At 31.1% G+C, this 21737-nt stretch overlaps 1 protein-coding gene across 5 annotated transcripts in view; it reads left to right on the forward strand.

Annotated features, from left to right (window-relative positions):
* The first annotated feature begins 977 nt into the window (after positions 1-977).
* LOC126748961 (uncharacterized protein DDB_G0283357) overlaps positions 978-21737 on the forward strand; it is an 89871-nt gene continuing 69111 nt past the window's right edge. For 2 of the 5 annotated variants that reach the window (XM_050458520.1, XM_050458552.1), the window contains exons 1-4: positions 978-1138; positions 1975-2130; positions 13442-13558; positions 13874-13981. In XM_050458520.1, the coding sequence (XP_050314477.1) occupies positions 2023-2130; positions 13442-13558; positions 13874-13981 (333 nt within the window). In that variant the 5' untranslated portion in view covers positions 978-1138; positions 1975-2022. Of the gene's footprint in view, positions 1285-1445; positions 1586-1974; positions 2131-13441; positions 13559-13873; positions 13982-21737 lie in introns of those variants that run through there. The other 3 variants (XM_050458538.1, XM_050458544.1, XM_050458528.1) reach the window with 3 other exon arrangements.

The following is a 21737-nucleotide window of genomic DNA, read 5'->3' on the forward strand; positions in this document are numbered from 1 at the left end:
TCGTGCCAATATTCCGAACCAAACTTTGAAATGTCAACTGATTTCCCAGCGAGGACGCGGCTCCTTATATACTTGGCAATCTGGAAGATTCTTGCTGACCTTCCAGGCGTCTCCAGAGATGTGCGGACTGCGGTATACTTGCATTTGTCATTACAGAATGCCGAAAAACAGCAGCACCGACGCTGTTGCCAACATCGTTACAATTCATTACTTTTCATACTTCTTTCATAACAGATGCCATTATTTGTATAAAAGTTTTTTAAACTCGTTTGCTTAGCATTTTTTTTTAACATATTGTGCTCTTTTGTAATTGGACAGCTATGTTAGAAACTCTCGTTTATAAATAAAAAAGTCATAAATAAAAAAGTTTGGTTCAGACAGATAAAAAAGAACATTGGATCCGGATCTCTACTGAAACGTAGTTATTGTAAAATTTTAAGAATAGTAGGTTTAATTTTAAGCGCATTTGATGCGACAAATTTTAAGGTATAAAACGAGAATTGACGTAAATAAGAATTGCGAAAGTCCTCTAATACTCCAGTATTTAAATCTAAAGGTGGGTATTGACTTGCAATAGAACATATGCACAAATCAAATGCGCCGCGCACTCCAAACAATCGGCAACAAAAAATTTTGCGCGCAGCGTTCTAGTTATTTGCGATGTTCGCTGCATTCCGATCAGTAATCAACAACTGCTACTGAATCATCTGAACAAACAAACAAATTCTCTTTAACCAAATTCCATTTACCGACAAACCTCCGAAAATGTTTTGCGCGTTCTGTTCTGTTCGGCACAACGTATGCACTAGACAAATTTGTTACAGCGCGCGCGGCGCGTTTGGTTTGTTCGTTTCGTTTTGTGACCACCAATACCCACCTTAATAAATTAAGCGCACTGTAACTATTTTATTTCGGTTCTTCTCAATTTGTTCTAAACGTCAATCCTAAATACCATATGGTATAGAGTATTTAATAAGCTAGAAAGAGACAGATCAATTCTAAATTCACTTGGCCTCTTAAAGAAAATTGTGTTTTGTATATGACATGACCCATTAAGTGCGTGTTTTGCGTCAATCGGCTGCGCAAGATTCTCAGATCAAAGTCGCCATATTGGTAACTATCTAATCAAAAATATTAAGTAAGTAAATATAGGAAATTTCCACGTATCACCTGTGACTTTTCTGGTTTTTTCCCTTTAAAAAAAATCTAGAGACTCTGGTGTGTAAGTAGGTGTATAAATTCTACAGGCTGGCCCCTAAATTTAACCTGGAACATCCCCGGAAAGTAATAGTTATTGCATAAAAATCACACAATAGTTTTTGACCCAAGATTTTTTGTGTCTATTAGGAAGGGTTGTGCCCCAAGAATTGAATTTATATGTTTCCGTGGGCTTGTTTCTAACAAACCAATCATTTTTTGCACAATTTTCAACTTTACTGGGTTACACCAATCTCCTGAAAATAGTAATACTTGGCAGTATTTTGACAGATGTTACATTTTTTTGACATTTTAACTAATTTTGAGGTGATTCTTGCCAGAATACAGTTACATTACATTGTTTTCAATTACTTTAACTCTGTCTGAGGTACACATTTAGTATATTTAGTAAATCCAAAAACTTTATTGAAAAACTTTATTTTCATGAATTTTTGCTGTTTAAATTCTTTAACAAAGGATTTGTACTGAAAATTGAGATGACTTCATAGTTCATATCAGCTTTAGGTCAACACTGTTTTATATGTTTAAATGGTAACAAATCCAGGGTTATATCTTATAGACAATTTTTCAGCCAGTTTGTGGCCCACTTCCTAATAACTAAGGAAGTAAAATAAGTCCAAAATATAATGAAACCATAATTTTCACCTTGCTCAAATAAATTGTCATGTATAGTCTTAGTTAATATCTTAATTATTGAATGTTTATTAACTAACAGTTGAGTAAACTTCCAAATAATGAATGCTCCATCTTTTTCAGGCCAAGTTATTAAGTTTTGATAGTAAAGAAGATTAGTGAGCAAGTGTGATGTCTGTGTTAAACCAAAGTGGTGAGGAGCAGGTGGAGTGTCCTTTGTGCATGGAGCCTCTTGAGGTGGATGATTTAAACTTCTTTCCATGTACCTGTGGATATCAAGTAAGTTATTACTTATAATAAAAAATGGATGATATTTGCTTCATATTTAAAGTGTAGAATAATAGATCTGAATTGTTCATCTTTACTTAACAATGTTATCCTTGAAATTCCCACTTATACTCTTAAGAATTAGTTTATTTAAGAATAAAATATCATCTAATATTCATCTAATATTCTATTAACAAGATCATTAACTACATTAAATAATCCAATACTGGATAATTATACTACAGAAGCCCATTACAAGTTTTTAGAACTGGTTCGGATTAGGTTGTTTATGTGAGGTAACAGTTTTGTGTTATTTAAGACCTTTTTACTTCTCTTACTGTCAGTATTACTCAATATTTACTATACCTTAGATTCACAAAACCGTTAACATGATTGCAAAAATAAACCTTTAACAACCACTCTAACACTTTTTTCTGATAACTAACAGCCTTTAGAACCTTTAATATATTTTTAATGATGTAGCCTGGGGGTGCAGGCTTCTCTGTCCTGTATATTTTTTTAAAATTTCAAAATTGTGACCCTGTTATTTACCTAACAGCCTTTAGAACCTTTAATATATTTTTAATGATACAGCCTGGGGGAGGTACAGGCTTCTCTGTCCTGCATATTTTTTTAAATTTAAAAATTATGACCCTGTTTTCAGCTGGATTTGAAGCTATCATTTGTTTTACTGGTAATTAGGCTTTCTTGAGGTTTTTGAAAGAATCTTAAAATTGTAAACATGATATTAATCATTAATTATATATTGTATTGATATTATATTGATGTATTTAATGGATATAATCAATTTTTTATATGTGAGTTAATTGGATAAAAGTAAAATACAACAAATTTGTAAAAAAAATAAATAGTTGAATTTGATATGTCAAATGAGAAGTCCCATTGTGTGGTACATTGATAGATGTTACATTTTTTTGAGCTTTTAACTAATTTTGAGGTGACTCTTGCTAGAATACAGTTACATTAATTTTTTTGAATTACTGTAACTCTATCTGAGATACACATTTAGTATATTTAGTATATCCAAAAACTTCATGAATTTTTGCCTTTTAAATTCTTTAACAAATAGTTGTAACAATAGTTGAATAGTTGAATTTGATATGTTAAATGAAAACTCCCATTGTCTGATACATCATTGTATGTAGCATCAAAATGTCTATACAACAGTGCTAAAAAAAAATTAAATTGGTTGATGTACTAGTGAATAGTGAGATAAAATGTCTGGTAATAATGAATGAATATTTTAGCAACATCATACTTTGCTATGTCAAATGTCTATCCTGTAGTGTGATTTATTTATTTAGTAAAACGTCAAGATATACATCCATTTACAGAGTAGGTGGAACTTAACTAACACTCAAAACTACTCTGTATACTAGCACACAATTGAGAATGAAAGTAATACAATAGAATTTAATACTTGTGACATATCTAGTAATTTTAGATCTATGGGTACCTTTTATAAAATTTGACAAAATTTAGAGAGTATTGTCTTAAGTCTGGCTATTGATGCCACATTCCCCAAATCACAATTGACCAAGAGACCAAATTTGATTATATAATTTGCACATAACAATAAGTAGTGAATTTTTATAATAATTGGTATGAGTACTGTCCATATAAAAAGTCATAGTATTACATGTGATAATATACCTGGGTGCATACAAGTTAATTTGGTAGAGTAAATCCGGAGCATTTATAAAATTATTTAATCCTTTCAGATAATTTACTTTATTGCTCTACATTATGTCAGGTATATGTCAGGAAGTCTTAGAACTTGAAATGAGGCAATTAAGACTTCTCAGCTTTTCGTAAATGAACTAAAAACTGAAATGAGCCAAAAAGACTTATATATTACGCGATTACAGAGAAACTCTCAGGCTTGTCAAGAAGATAGAGAAGGAGTTGTTGAACCAGTTAAGAAAGTATGAAGAATAGAGCTCAAGCTTACAAGTAAAAATAGGACAAAATCTAGAGCTGGAGAGGTATCAGGATATACAAAGAACTGACAATAAAACACAAACATCACTACTTGTGAAAAATGGGTTCGGACATATAACTCAAAAAAATCAAAATCCAATCAGACAAAAAAACTTCTGTTAAACATACTGTTTCCCATGCTTCAATTGAAATACAAACTGAGGAAATTGTGCATGGACACTGAGGTGTAAACTGAAGATGAATTTCTGCCAACATTTTCAACATGTCAACTTATAATTCTTCTTTGATCAAAACTGCCATTAACAAGAGTGAATATGAATCTGCTAACTGATGTTCTTAGTATAAGTCTTTAGAAAAAGCAAACTCATACCAGAAAAACCAGCTACCCACACAGATGTAGGACTGACTAACTTATAATGACAATCTGCCAAGTCACTGGATTTATAATAATGATGATAATAATAATAGTAAGAAGATACTACTACTTGGTGATAAAACTATATTTAGATTTAGGAAAATTATTTATGATTCTCTCAGTTAACGTAATTTTAACATGTAAACAATAGTAAAAGCTAATGCCTTAAGTGTTGAAATAATACAAAGTCTTCCTAACTTAGCAAAATATTATAAGGAAAATGATACAATAGTAATCCTTGCTGCCCTAAATAATTTTTTTAAGACAAAATAATACTCTTCTTTTGGGAAACTAAACTTAAAATTATAGGAATATCTGGATACAAGCATAATCTTGGTGTCAAGCATAAAATTAGTGTCAGTTTTATTTTAGAAAATTTTATTACTAAAATACTATGTAAGCAATCTAAGTTTTATGCTAATTTTAATTTAGATTATAATCTTAATTTTATTTTCTTTTGATACATCCTACACCTGTTATCGGTTATTGTTCTTTTGGATTAATAAAGGCATATTATATTATATATTATCATATATTTTGACTTTACTCTCAAATGATTTTAAGGGAATGTGTAAAAATGTCAATGCTTTCCGGTAGTAAATTCAGTTCCCTACACATTCTGGCTAGGGCATAGTTTGGGACTCATTAAAAAGAGACTGCGAGAACGCGAATTACCCTTTGAGGTACAGAGAGTCCAACAACACCTAAAAGCTCTAGCATATCAGTGAAGGAATTTACAATTTTATAGGATAGAATGAGATCTAAATAAATGTGCCTAGTTGTTTATGTATATAAACTATGTATTATATATTATTATATATTGTTATTGTATTATAACCTCATGTGCTCATTTATAAAATTCAATGGAGAATCAAGCTTTAAAGCAACAAAAAGTAAAAGGTATGTTTGAATCCTTTTTCCTGGATATATAAAGTATTTAGATATTAATAACCATGATGCTGATTTCAACACTATGTTTAAAAATGATTCCCACTTAAAGAATCTTACCTATATTAGAACGATTCACTCAGATGATAATGTCTTTAATAAAAATATAAATATAATTTTGGATGATGAAGTTTTTTTGCCTGAGGCAGATAAAAGTGGCAATTCTATAGTAATAACTTTTCCTAATTTAGATGATGCAGCCCCTCTAATGGGTCAAACCACTAAAAAGGTTGAGACATAGGTTGATATTGCCTAATGAAATAAGAACAAGTATGACTTTTTATTTTTGTCAGAGCACTGGCAGCAATTTCCCCAGCTGCAGGAAGTGTGTTTAATTTTTCTATCTATTATAGTAGTTTCTGAGAAAAAGTTTTAAACACTGTAGTCTATAGCAATACAAAAATGATAAGTTTAGGGAAAATTTTAAGTTTGGGAAAAAGTCCTTATTGTGTAGAAAAAATGTGGGAATGTGCAGGCATTTTCATTGGAACTTTTAAAGTAATTTTATTTGTTGTTTGTAAATCAACTAGTGGTAATTATAATGATTTCCTATTGATTAAATAATCTTCTTGACAGTGTCCTTAAAAACAGCTATTCTGTGATAATGGGAGGTGATTGCAACATAAACTTTCTTGTCCTTTGTCTTAATTTGTCAATGTTTTTTGATCCGATAGGTACCTTTAATCTGTGCCATATCATTAGAGAGCCAACAAGAATAACAACACACAATCTTGTATTGACAATTTTCTTATTCCAGATGTCATGTCTTTTGAGGCTATGCTTATGGATTTGAACCTATCAGATCATTTTGCCCAATTTTTGTGTTTTGACATTCAGAAGATTAAAAAAACTAAAGTAATCTCTGCATCTGTATTGTACAGACAAATTTTTTCAAATGATAATTTTGCTTAATTTTTTATCATTGTTAGAGGATGAGAACTGGCACAATGTTTGTATGGAAATATGCGCTAACCCTCCTCTTGATACTTTTTTAAAAATATTCTGTTATTATTGTGAGATGTGTTTCCAATTGGTAAAAAAATTAAAATTAATTAGATTAAGAGAAAAAGGATCTTTCTGTAATGATATTGGTAGGCATGACTCAAACTATAGGGCAATATGTCAAAAATTAACTTAACATATATATATATATAAAAAATATATATTTTTAAGGGAACAAAATGATAAAAAGATTTTTGGAGCTGCAAATAAATCTAAAACTATGTAAACTGCAAATAAATCTAACAATCTGTGCCTGTCAAGTAAACAAGCAGCCAATGATTTCAACAAACATTTGACAAGTTTCCTTTCTCAGTTTAGTACCTCTATTGATTATAATTTTAGGTTTTGATTATAATTAATCTTCAATAATTTTCTTAAAAAATGTAGATTTGTTTTATGTGATGTTTTAGTGTTTATTATAAATTTGTGTTTGGAGAAAGCAAATTTTCCTGATAAATTAAAAATAGCTAAAGTGATGCCTCTGTTTAAGAAAGGGAATGCTAATGATTACACAAATTATCAAGCTATAGGTTTGTTGTCTAGTTTTTCAAAAGTTCTTGAGTTGCATATAAAGAATTCTTTATCTTCTTATTTTAGAAAATATGAATTATTAAACTCTGTGCAGCATGGTTTTACCTTTTCAAAAAGTATAAAAACAGCTTTATGCCAATTTACAGATTTTTCCTGTGCTTTTGATTTTGGGGATCATAGCATTTTCATTGTCAACATACTATTTTCAGAACAGCAGCCAGATTGTTACAATTAATAATGAGAGGAGCAATTCTTGCCTAATAACTTAGGGTGTGCCTCCAGGCTCTAACCTAGGTCGTTTTATTTTTGTTGGTATATGCTAATGATCTGGTGTCTTTTATAGTGGGCATTGCACCTAACATAAATGTCATATCTGATGCAGATGATACAAATGTCTTGATTGAAGGTAAGAACTTGAAGACTATTGTAGCATTGACTGAAACAGTGTATAATAGCATAATTTTATGGTCTGAAAAAAACAAGTTATTCCTCAACAAGGATAAAACGCATTTTGTGGCTTTTTCACGAAGTAGGCAGGCAGTAAATGATGTTATTTTATTTAATAATACACAAACAGAGTTACATTCATCAAGCAGTTCTAAACTATTGGGCTTTACTTTTGACTATGATCTAAAATTGAATTCTCACATAGATAGTCTTTGTAATAAAGTAAAAACTTGTTGCTATGCATTAAAATTTCTTTCACAGCATTGTGGTGAAGCAGCTTTTTTAATAATCACTGCTCATATTATGCCAATTTTCATTTCTTTATGCAATATGGGATTTTGAACTGGGGAATGAGACCTCTAGCTTCAGCTTCATATAGTTTCTTATTCAGAAGTATGCCATTAGGATCATTAATAATGTTAAATTGAGAGAAGCACTAAAAAGCATAAAATCCTTACATTGATTGGAGTTTACATTCTTGAAATAAGTACTTATGTGCAACTTTTTAAGCAAATAGATCTGTCCAGGTATATAATTAATACTCATAGGCGAGACCTTTTATTGCCAGATGTTCACCAAACAGCATTTTATCAGAAAAATATTATTTACAATGCTTGTAAGAGTTATAATCACTTGCTTAGCTGTCTTGCTTTTTACTAAAACTTGCTCTCTTGATTTTTACTAAAATTTCCAACAGCATTTCCAAAGGTTTGTAGGGTGTGCCATGTAGGCGGGGCTAATACTAACTTTCTTATTTTAAATCGGACTCCCTATATGCTATTATATTTTTGGATTCTGCACAAAATTTCAAACATTTTGATGTATCACATTTTAAGTTTTGATTTTTTATTTTCAAAATGTTTTAAATTCATAAAATATGCGTTTCAGTTAACAGTTTTTTTTCATAATCTATTTTATGAATGTCCTATAAAAAATGTGGCATTTTTATGATTTTGACATTGCTACAAGACGTGCCTTTACTGTTGTATAATCAGATTGCAGTTTCTTTTAATTTTTTTTATGAATATGGGCTATTTAAGTGAAAAGCACAAGATTGAAATCTTAATGATGATTGGGTACGGAGATAGAACAAGAACGCGAAATGAAGTATTTATTCAGATAGAAGTATCCTGATTTACCACCCATATCTCAAAGTACTATAAGCAAGATTGAAAAACAGTTTCGGGAAAATGGTCATGTAAGAACAATAACTAGCTTTTGTCGATTCGCGCTTAATGAAGACACCAAAATTAATGTGTTATTAGCCATTGAAGGAAATCCTAATATTCCCACTAAGGAGGTAGCGCGCGAATTGGAACTGAGCCAGTCTTCAGTAGTAAGCGTTCTTGAAGCAGAAAAATTTCATCCCCATAAATTAACAGTTCTCCAGGAATTCAATGAAGAGGATGCAGGTAGAAAAATGTAGTGAATTTTGTGAACAATTTATGGAATGCAGAATAATAATACAGAAAACATTCTCTTTGCCGATTAGTCGACATTTATGCTGAAGTGAGAGGTAAATCGTCAAAATTGCCGTTATTGGGCACAAGAAAATCCATGTTGGATGAGGCAAGGCCACACTCAACACCCTGAAAAAGTAAATGTTTGGACAGGAATTCTATGTCAGCAAATTATAGGCCCTATTTTCTTTGAAGAAAATTTAAATGGAGGTACAATTTTTACAAGAAGAACTAATTCCACATCTAGCTGTTCTATTTCCTGATCCAATAGAAGCTGATATGCTGAATAGAAACATCTGGTTTCAGCAAGAGGGTGCACCTCCCCATTTTTGAAACTATCTGGATACTATTTTGCAGGCATTGACAGGAGAGGACTTTTTGAATGGCCACCAAGATTGCCAGATTTGACACCGATGGATTTTTTTCTATGGCGATATTTGAAATCCAAAGTTTATGTGACCAAGCCGACAAATATTGAGGAGTTAAAAGCTACAATAAGGCAAGAGTGTCGAAACATTTCTCCAGAATGCATAAGAAACGTTTAAAATAAATTTGTAGTATGTTTAGGGAATTGCCAAATAGTAAATGGTTACATTTTGCAACACTTATTAAAGAAAAGATTTGAAAGAACCCTTTCTAAGTTTATGAAATACGTTTTCTTGAACCCTGTATCTTAAAAAAATCTCCACAAAATGTTTGGGATTTTGATTTTGAAATGTGGATAATCCAAAAATATAATAACATATAGGGTGTCCCATTTAAAATAAGAAAGTTGGTATTAGCCCCGCCTACATGGCACACCCTGTATAAAAACTTTTTATTGTAAAAAATGCGCAAATTACGATCTCAATTGACGTGTCCGAGCGTTTTGCGAACACGCCCCCATTACAAACTCACACTGTATAATCCCCTCTTCATTCCTTTTTCCTTTAGCTATATCAGAAATGAACTAAAAAAAAGAATGCAATAATTTTGTGTGAGACAATCTGAAAGTTGTTAAACTCTCCAAATTATTCACTTTCATTAACTGGAAAAGGCTGCTTCTTTGTAGTGTGCATACCAGAATGCTCGAATTCACGTTGACATTTATTAGGATTTTCAGTCTCTGGTGTTACTTCAGAGCGATTTCTTTTATTAGAATTATTATTATTAATGTTAGAGATAAATAAGTGAACTTTTATTAAGGCTGACTTATGATGAGGCTCAATATTGTTTTAGTTTGCCCTTTGGTTTCACACCACACTCGGTATGGCTCATAACAAAATTGTACAAATAACCATAGAAACAGACTGTTAAACACGTAGCGGCTTTCAACATGCACGCGCCAGGTGGACACCTAACTTAAATAAATGAAGCATAATAAATTAATTGTTTAGTATAAATATGCGCAAACTTATAATAAATTATAAATGCGTTGTGTTCGTCTCGTGACGTCACTGGCAATTTTATTAATTAATTATTGATATTATGGGGAAAATTTTAAACGATTTTTAAACAAATTATTAGGATAATTAAAATAACTATAAATATTAATAAATATGTATATGTTTGCAATGTAAAGAGGGTATTGATCTTTAGGAACATTTATGAGGATAATAATAGTAAAGCAATAGAATTATAATGGAGGTTTTAAGGTTTAGGCCACATACATATCAGAAAAATAATAATTATAATAATTGTAATAGTAGAATACACGGTGTTTTAGAGTTTAAGGACATTCTTAAATAAATTATATTAATACTTTTCTTAAGACTAATTTATTTCCCAAATTGTGAATTTTAGCGTCACATGACCTTCATAACTTCTTTGCTATTTGTCCGATTTACTTGAAATTTGATATTTAGGGTTTATTTAGGTTGCAATGAATAAATTTTGTCAGATATTTGACATATTGAATAAGGTCATGTGACTTTCATAACTGTTTTGCTATTAGTCCGATTTTGTTGAAATTTGGTATCTGGCCTTTATTAAGGATACAATTAATAAATTTTGATAGGTATTTGACATATAACCCACTATATTGACATACAACGCGACTATATAACACATTATGGTTCTTTAAAGCATGATACTCCAAGAACTGGTCCTTTCTTTCCTTTGCATATAAACTTTGGCCCCACCGACTAACTTATGTATACCTGATATTTGTAGTTTTTTTAAGACTTCCTTTAAACCTCTTCACTGACCACCTCATAATTATGTTCCAGTAGAATTGTATTTGTGGAATCATTCTAGGTGAGCATGTGCAAATTAATGTGTTAGTGGACAATACATTGTCATATGCTATGAAATATTTTATGTATTTGCCTTAATAAGTGCTTAAAAATATATGTTAGAATTACTTTATCGACTTGCATTTTAATATATTCTTCTGTAAGGTACAACATAGCGACCATAAACCAATAATTTTTGATTTCCACTGCAAATAAATTGGCTTTGAAAAACGCGTAGGTTTTATTTAGTGAACATAATAGCGAGCTTCTTATTACAATGCCACTTATTGAAAGTCAGTATATTTTGCAATATTTTATTGTATAACATCATTTACATTTTTAATTTGTTAATTACTAGTGCAAACATTCTTTTTTCTTTGTATATTGATACAAATGCAATTTGCATGTTTAATAGGTCTTTTATAGACTCAGATAGCATTTTTAATTGTGAATAAAGAGTCCAAAAAAATCTAATAGAATTAGAATATATAATTATATAATAAATAAATAATACTGGATGGAATGGTTGTATAGCTTTTACGGAATATTAGGTTAATCTTTGTATATATTTTTTAAATAGCTAAATGCCCACTGCGTTGCTCGCGTGGAATTTGAAAATAAAGGACTTCTTTGTAAACAACATTTTTTGTTTTGCCTTCTTGTAATATAAAATGTAATATAAAAATATCAATTTTCAACGCTATAAGTTTAAAATCAAAGAATTTTTGTAGATTGAAATTTTTGAGAATCTGTTTTTATTAAAATGAAGTGTTTTGTGGTTTTTTTCCGAAAAGCAACGAATTTAAGGATAAAAAAAGATGTTAAAATCTTAAAGAAAAAAACAAAAAAATGGAAATTAGTTAAATAAATAAAATAAAACTGATGTGTTTTACCGTTTTTTAAAAAAGTACATAGTCTTGAAGCTATGATACATAAGGGGTGGTTTTAACCCCTTTCCGATGGAATTTCAAAAAATCCCTTCATAGTGGAAGCCTACATAACCATAGGAATGTTGTCCCCAAATTTCATATTTCTAAGTTTTACCGTTTGGGCTGTACGTTGATTATTAATTAGGACAAGTCTTTTTATATATAGATTAAAATTTTTGGCTATATTGTGATAGTAGAAACATTCCATGTCTAAGATTTTATTAGAAAGCTAAACAATAATAATTGCCTTTCACCGTTTTTGGGTGGGAAAGTATTTTATTTTTTCTAAAAAAATAGATATGAGCTATAAATATTAATGGTGTATCACTAAACTTTGGAAATGAAGTCATAAAGAACATATTTACCTATATACATTACAATTCAAACTCAACAATAAACACTATTGAAATCAGTAAATAAATATCTTTGTATGTGAAAAAAAGAAAATGCCCTTACAGACATCAACTTATTGCTTATTGTCAATCAAAATCGAATATGGGGCAAATAAATATTAAAATTTCAAAAATTTACTTGCCTTTCTTTTGGAAATTGGTTTGGTTGATTATGACAGACTTTAATTAAATTGACATAAAGTTTTAAACATGCGCTAAATTAATATATATCTGAAATTAAGTAGTACAAAATACTTGCTCAGTTTGAGTTAATATTACTTTCATGGAATACAGCAAATTACGATGGTTGTTTGTTTATTCCGGGAAACAGTGTTCAACTCACTTGTAGATTATTTAAATATATCAATTATATGATATACAAAGAAGTTGAGCTTTGCCATTATGATTATTTTTCTAAGCACACGTTTGATGGCTATTTGAAGGCATCAAGATTGTGTAATGTAAAACCTCTATTTTATATAATCAATTCTATAGCCTGCAAGATTGGAGGCTATAGGGTTGATAAAGTTAATGTACATAATTCAGTTTTACAAGAAATTACTGTATTAAATATAAAACAATCCTACAGCCTAATATTTGTTTAGTATGGTATTTAAAAAGCTAGAAAAAATTAAAGCAAGATTAGCACTTTTAAATTATTTTATTAAAGTTCTCTTCTGAAGATTAAAATCATGAGTGGTTAAAAAGTGTTATGTAGTAATACAAGATTTGTGGTAAATGAATAATAAAATAAATCAAATATTTCCCATGTTTAAAAGAGATTGCCTGAAACTGGAGGTTTATAAGGAAAAACCTACCCAAAGTGTAGAAAATAACATAACTGCTGGATATAGGTTCAATATTTTAAAAAGTAAAGGTAATAATCAGTTTTTAAATATAAAAGTAAAGCTTATAATGATAAACAAATTATTTCATAGTATTACACAAATACATCTTACCTAAACAAAAACTTATTCAGCTTTTCCGATATAATCCAGTCTAAAATATCATTTTTTCTTTGCAGATCTGCCGTTTTTGTTGGCATCGAATTCGCTTGGATGAGAATGGCGGTTTGTGTCCTGCGTGTCGTAAAGCGTACTCCGAGAACCCGGCCGATTTCATCCCACTGTCCCGCGAGCAGGTATGAGCCACTTCTAGCTATTAACTGTCTTTTTCTAATTCGTCCTTTTCATTACTCAGCTCTAGTTTGACAACTGTTTTATTAAATTTAGTTAAAACCAGTTTTATCCATTTCCCCTCAATTATCAGTAACTGCAGAAAATTTTAAATGAATTACATTTTCTGAGGAAATTAAAGACTAACTGCAGGCGAAAGCATCAGGCGAAAAATTGCTTTTTTAACCCTATTAAAAATCTAATTTTATATTTGTATTAGTCGGGAAAAAAGGAGCTGAAAAATGGGTACCGTGTGTTATAACTTTGAAATATTTTGTTAGGTAGCCAAGTTGAAGGCGGAAAAGCGACAACGTGACCAGCAACGTAAGGCCAAGCTCTCTGAGAGTAGAAAACACCTGGCCAGTGTTAGGGTAGTACAAAGGAATCTGGTAAGCCCATCTTTTTATCTTATAAGTATCCTAATTGATATTCATAAAATTGTTATAATAAACTTGGCCTTGGTGCTATCATAAAGTTCCCAATCTAGACTATTAAACTCTAATACCGGCGAGCTTGAGGGTATTGCAAGTACAGGTCCCGACAGTGAAAAATTTCACGATAATATGAGACAAGTACCACGCGTACAGGTCCCGTCAGTAAAAAGTTTCAGGCCATTCTGTGAGAACGGTTAGAATAAATTAATTCTTGTGGTAGACGAATTTTAACATAAAAAATATTGCTATATGTTTTTAGACAGAGTTTTCACGATTTAATAGTGCAACTTAAAAAATAATATTATTTTTTATGTCAATAATAATGAATTTTTTTTTTCTTTTTGAAATAGGTAATACGTAAATTGGATCAGTTCAACACCTCAAAATGATACATTATACTCTGTGACAATAAAACTACTGTCCTCCAAATAATTCCAAATGGTTTGTGATAGAAAAATTAAACTTGTGAGAATTAAAGAGTGGGATTTTACCGGCAGCGTTATTTTCCTTATTTTTAACTTAATATTAACATTTGTTTTATTTTAATAATACCTATATCTTTACTGCCGTGAGCTGTACAATACGGCAACGCCTCGCTTTTGCTTGCTTCTCTCGCGACACGATTGGCTTTTGCTGCTTAAAACGAAATATTTTCACCAGACAACCAAGTATATTATAGGGAGCAGCAGTATCAAAAAATTTTAGTTTAGTTTTTTTTATTTTAGGGGGTCCAAAAAATAATAAAATATAAAGTGTTTAAACTTGAAATAACACGAAATTAAAGTTTTGTTTTAAAATGAGTTTGTAGGAAAAATATTCTCCTTAAATCCTATTCCAAAAAATAAAATTTTTTTAAACCAACATAAGGCAATATTTGCAATGATTGTGTTTTTATATTTTTATGTTAAGAACCTCTAATTTGGTTAAAAAAAATTTCAATTAATTTGTAGGCAAAATATAAATTTTTTAATCATATTAATCTTTTACTTAGCCAAAATTAGTAGTGTGCAATGATTTTTGCCACAAATATTAGGTTTCCCTCTGGGATACCGCTTTAATTAATAATTTGAGTTTAATTATACAGGGTGTTCCATAAATAGTGAATTATAAATTTCTTATAAAAAGAGGTTAAGTTAAATTTTCTTACTTTCAAGGTACATGGTGATAAACTTAAATGTTTTTATTTAGCATTTATTCTTCTTTTTTAACAACATTTTAGATAGGATTATCTTTATACAGGGTGTGCCAACAAGGTGTACGGCTAAGATAGCGCCTTAACTATACGAGGTTAAAAAAGTTCTACAGCAAAGTTGTAGGGTTGACAAAGACCTACGAACTAAAAATATTTTTATGTATACTGGGTGTGTCACAAAAAAGTTACTATAAAATATGATTTTTTTTAAATAGTACGCCCTGTATATTATGGTACTAAAATGTGAGGCAAAAAGAGTACTTTACTTTGGTATAACGTTTTTAAAATTTCCATGCGGCGTCGCAACGTAATACATTTTTTTATGTTAGTTTTTGCCTTTTAGAGGGTTCGTTTAAAAAATCATAATTAACTTAAAATTTATTCTGCGCTTATGAAACTTGTACCACAGTTAGTCTAGGGTACCTCCTCCAGCATAGTATTTTACAGAAAAGTTAAAATATCTGAAAAAGTACTTGGGTTGGCTATGGCTATAGGACATATTAAATAAAAAATGAGGGTATTTGAGGGACAAACTTAATTAGATACAAATATACAGGGTGTTCCATTTGAAAAATTTGAGAAATTGTGTATTTAATTTCAGCAAGTTTGAAAGTTCTTTAAAAACACCCTGTATTAAAAAATTACAAATTATCATAGTTAGCCTAGAGGAGGTACCCTAGACTAACTGTGGTATTATAAGTTTCATAGGCGCAGAATACATTTTAAGTTAATTATGATTTTTTAAACGAAGCCTCTAAAAGGCAAAAAATAACATAAAAAAATTAGTTACGTTGCAACGCCGCACGGAAATTTTAAAAACGTTATACCAAAGTAAAGTACTCTTTTTGCCTCACATTTTAGTACCATAATATACAGGGCGTACCATTTAAAAAAAAAGCATATTTTATAGTAACTTTTTTGTGACACACCCAGTATACATAAAAATATTTTTAGTTCGTAGGTTTTTGTCAACCCTACAACTTTGCTGTAGAACTTTTTGCTCTACCTCGTATAGTTAAGGCGCTATCTTAGCCGTACACCTTGTTGGCACACCCTGTATATCGCAAATCTTAAAATTAACCTTTTTAAATTTTGTAGTAGAGGGCGCCACCAGCACCATTTTGATTTTTTAAAAATTTCCTAACTTTTTATTTAATTTTTAGTTAATTTAATTTTTTATTTGAAATATGCATTTATCAAACAGTTTTGCTTTAAAAAGATGAACTGTTACATTAGAAGTTTTTAATGCACTTAATAAATAAAAATGCCATTCATAAACTATTTAAATTGCTGTATTACACTACAAATGACTGATAAAAAATACAAAAAATAAATAAAAATTTTGAATGTTTGCCAGTAAATGATCGACAAAGGTCGCCGAATCTTAAAAAATAATTGCTTATTTTGGAATGACTCAGCAGCAGTTAATATTTTTACCATGAATTATTTTCTTGTGTATTTTCGTAAGCATTTAATTTCATATATGCCTATACAGATCGTGTTTTGGTTCGTTACTTATAGGAAACCGCATAGAGGCGAAATTTTGCAACGTCGCGCGTGTACGAGTGCCTGCGACAGAGCACCGCCCCGGCCGGCCCGAGGACGGGATTAGTAAACATCTGACTTTCGTGGGAGCTGCGAAATTGTCTGACAAAATGTCCTAAAATATTACGCGAAAATCCAGGCATTTTTAAAATATTTATTCTAATGCGGGTTTTACAGACATGACAATGTGTAAAACCCGCATAGAATTGTAATCTTAAAATGTTTAATATGCTGTGTTTTGCATAATGAAAATTAAAGCGTTATTCTAATAAAAAATAAAATATCAACTCTGATCAAAATATAATAAAAAATCAGAAATAAAACTCTAATAAACAAACTTAACAACATATAATTTTTTAAATAAAAGGCTAAAATAAACCGCCTTCTTTCGCTAAACAAAAACTTAACCTATCGTAAAAGCTATTTCTCACCTCCAAAAGAGTTTCAGGTAAAATGGAATTGACACCTTCGACAATTTTATTTCGCAACTCCTCTTAATTTGTTGGCCTACTAAATTCATGCTTGTAAATGGTCTGCTTAAGGTAACCCCACAGATAAAAGTCATTTGGAGACAAATCTGGAGATCTAGGAGGCCATTTAATATCGCCAGTCCCACTAATAAGGCGGTTAGGAAAAGTATTTGTTAAAAATTCTTTTACCCTAGCCGCGTTATGAGTAGGACAGCCATCTTGCTGAAAATAAACCGATCCCAGGTCTACATCAGGAAGGATTTGAATGGCAGGAAGAACTTGGTTTTGCACCAACTCAAGGTACTTTTAGGCGTTTAAAGTGCCATCAATAAAAAATGGCCCTATAATATTGTCGCCCAAAATACCTGCCCGAACATTCAATTTCTGCGGATACTGGGTACGGAACTGAAAACTTCTGTGCTCGTTTTCCTGAGACCAATAACGAATAATGGAAGGATTGTGTTTGCCATGTAATGGAAAAGAAGATTCATCAGAAAAAATCTTTTTTAAAAAATATTCGTTTTCATTTGCCTTTTCCATCATGGTTTCACAAAATTCCATTCTTCGCCATTGGTCTTCAGGAAATATTTCCTGAGTTTTTGAATACTTGAAACATTTGTACCCATATTTTTTCCAGATACAAGCAACAGTTTTATTGCTCATTCCCAGTTCCTCTCCAACACTTCTAGTGGACCGTGTCGAATCAAGTTCTAGGGTACTGCAAACCATTTCTTCCCGCCGTTCTATATCCTGGACCACTTCAACAGGTGGTTCTTGACGTTTTGTGTGCCATTTTTTACAATCTTGAAGACAAAAATATCTCAGTCTCAAAATTTGTAAGTAACCACATTTAAAACCGTTTTTGCGCAAAGAATCGGCCTATTCTCAAATGTCACTGAAAACAAATCTCTACATTGTACTGTCGAATTGCCTCCATATAACCATTTAATTAGTTGAACTCTTTCGGAAGGGGTATAAACAGCCATAGTGAAAAAAACACGAAAATAAAGTGAGGTCTGCTGACTCCCGGTTCAAAAAGTAAAAACGAAAAATTCCGCCGCCTGCAAGCCGCAACCAAGCGGTGTTGCCATTATTTTGGGTAATACGTAGCTCACGATAACACGATCTGTATATGCAAAAACCTAATAGGTTAAAGTCGGAATCTCGTGCAGGGCAAGGACTTCCATGTCGTACGCAATAAATAACAATAACTATAAACTAACAGTAATAGAACTAACAATAACAACCCTGACATCGACAATGACATGTCTAGTGTATCTTGTCAGGTACACCCGACTTGACAAATATTTTAACCTGAAGTAGGAAAATAAAATGTTAACTTGATCACATTGAAAACTTTACATGTAAATATCTCGGAAGGGGATAATCGTAGCGATATTTTTAAAGTACACCTTTTTTAAGCAAAAATATTTGAACAATGAATAAAAATAAAAAATTGAATTAAGCCAATCCTAAAACAGTTTCAACAGAATTAAAAAAATTATCAAGTTTTTTGCTGATGGCGCCGTTTATGGCAAAATTAAAAAAAAGGTTAATTTTAAGATTTGCTTTATAAAAACAAAACCATATTCCAAATTTTGTTAAAAACGAAGAATAAATGGTATATTTATGAAATGCAAAATTTAAAAAAATATTAAATTTATCACCCTGTACAGTATTGTGCAAAAAGATAGCAACATTGAACTTTCCTGTTATATATCTTTTAGTATCTATTTTATAAGTAAGGTTTATATATTATTTACAAGAATAGTTAGAGCCTGTTTATATTTTCATATTATCATATTTTTTATATCGTAATAAATAAAACACTTTCAAAAAAAACACTATTATTCAAAAATATAGCAACAAAAAATAGTTTTGATTCTAAAAAATATATAACCCAACTAAATTAAAATCAATTCAATATTTCGTGTAGTACCCCTTCTCCTTTATAACATCTGCACATCGTCTTGGCATGGACTCAATTAATTTTATAATATAGTAATTGTTCACTTCTTTCCAAGCCTTTTCCACTATTTCAAAGAGAATATTTGTATTAGAGCATGTTAGGTGCCTGATTTTGGTGTCAATGTAATGCCATAAATTCTCTATAGGGTTTAGGTCTGGCGATTGAGATGGCCAGACCATTACATTTATTTTTTCATCGGATAGCCTCTTAACAAATTGAGAAGCATGTTTTGGATCGTTGTCATGCTGAAATATGGCTGTTACTGGCATGACTTTATCCATATATGGCACTAAATGTGTTTGCAGAATGTCTTTGTACATGAAACGATCCATTTTGCCCACTATTCTTACTATGGGTCCCATGCCACGGGCCGAGAAACATCCCCATACAAGAATATTTCTTCCTCCATGTTTAACTGTGGGGCAAATGTACTTTTTGTTTAATCTTTGTTCACTGGGGCGTCTGACGTACATCACTCCATCAGTCCTGAATAAATTATATTTAGATTCATTACTAAATACGACTTTCTTCCAATCAGCTACAGACCAGTGGACATGAGATTGGGCAAAGTGAAAACGAGCCTTGACGTTCTTCTTTGAGAGTAATGGTTTTTTGGCGGGACGACGAGCAGGTAAGTTGGCATCAAGTAATCTTCTCCTTACGGTACTGGAACTGAGGTTTACTCCTCCACCCTCTTTTAATTTTGCCAAAATTTGGGAAGAAGACAAAAAAGGATTTTCTTTGGAAATTTGTAGCAGCTGCCTATCCATCCTCAAATTTGTTTTTCTGGGTCTACCAGGAATGGGCGCCGGTGCAGCTGTTCCAGTAAGGCGAAATTTTTTGCAAACTCTAGATACGGTTGACCTGTGAAGCCGTAAGCTTCTTGCAATGTCACTCTGCCTAACACCATTTTCGTAATGCTCCACAATAATTTTTCTTACATCACCAGAGACGGTTTTTGAGCGACCCATTTTAAGTTAATTCAAAAATAACAACTTTACAGCAGGTAAATCGATATTTAACTGATAAAATAAATGCGAAACAAGAATGTTGCTATATTTATGCACATTGTCTAAATAAACAAACATGAAGTTCCTTACTCTGCATTGGCATTCTTATGATATCCCGGTAGATTTGTAAATAATACAGACGCGTGTACTTAAAAGTAAAGAAATAATATGGAATAAATAAAGGAGCAAATAATATTTTTGAAAACATCGCTTGTTGCTATATTTATGCACAATACTGTATCTTGGTTATCTTTAATCTTGGGACAAGGAATTTTTAACCTAACCCAGTTTTTTCTTTAAAGAAATTTGCTGTTAAATTATTTACCATTATTTATGGAACACCCTGTATAAAAACTAGCTTTCATACTAACCTCAAAATAGTTTGCAATAAGGGATAGGGATATTGCAACAAATTAGGATGTTGATTGAATTGAATATGGTAAATATTTATAACATAAAAACAATTGAATATTGTTTTCAGTTTCACCCGAAATGACCTTAACTACGTTATTTCAAATGAAACATACTCAGTCCATTTTATTGGATGACGCTTAATATAAATAGCCGTAAATGTTTATGTTCTGGCCTACTTCGCTTTTCCGTGAGATGTAGTATGAATTTTGGGTTTTTTTTAAATATACTTGCGATACTTAAATAAATATATTAAATTTAGACTTTAGAAATATTCAGAGAGTCGAAAAAGTCAAATATGCATGGTATTCCAATTAAAATAAAGAAGAGATCGCTTTCGGTGACATCCGAAAGACATTTAATTGTTATTTATTCTTTTAAATGTTCAACATACTCGACACTATCAACACACCATGTTTCAATCTTATATCACAAACTATTTCGAAATTTCAATGTTGACAGTATTTTCAATGTCGCCCTGTATAATATATCAATTTTATGTATTGAACTGGTCCAATTTATCCATTACCTGTTTCAGAAAGATGTGCATTATTATTAACATAAAAAATACTAGCATTATTTTATAAGTTGCATCATTCAATTGTGAAAAGTCTGCCTAAGAACCTGCGATATGTTTGGCGGAAAAATTTACCTACCGTAAAAATTAATTTAGATTCTGACACCGGCATGACCGTTATGTGGGAAAAGTGAGCCGCGAGAGCAAAAGCAAGGCGTGAGTCTCAGAGCGACGTTGCTCCTGGCATTCGCCAACACCGTGTCATAGAATGATGGGATACTTTTTCACTGTCGGGACAGTGTAATGTTAAACACGGTTTCAATAATAACTTAATCCATTCGGATAAGGTCCAAGAAAGGTTGATGGATCACTGATAGCCTCAAACTACCTGGCAATGAACATGGACGCTTTACGTAGAACGACAAACTTATATATTGAGGGTTTACTGCTCGTAGCATAAAGATATACATATATCATAAAGATCATATCATCCAAAACATGATTTTACAGATTTTAATAAAAACGATTTAAAAATAGGCTTAAAATTCTTAGATAAAATTTGTCTAGGAAAGGCTGTAGTAGTAGTAGTAGCAACGC

Source organism: Anthonomus grandis, chromosome 2, assembly GCF_022605725.1.
Source record: "Anthonomus grandis grandis chromosome 2, icAntGran1.3, whole genome shotgun sequence".
Lineage (NCBI taxonomy): Eukaryota > Metazoa > Arthropoda > Insecta > Coleoptera > Curculionidae > Anthonomus > Anthonomus grandis.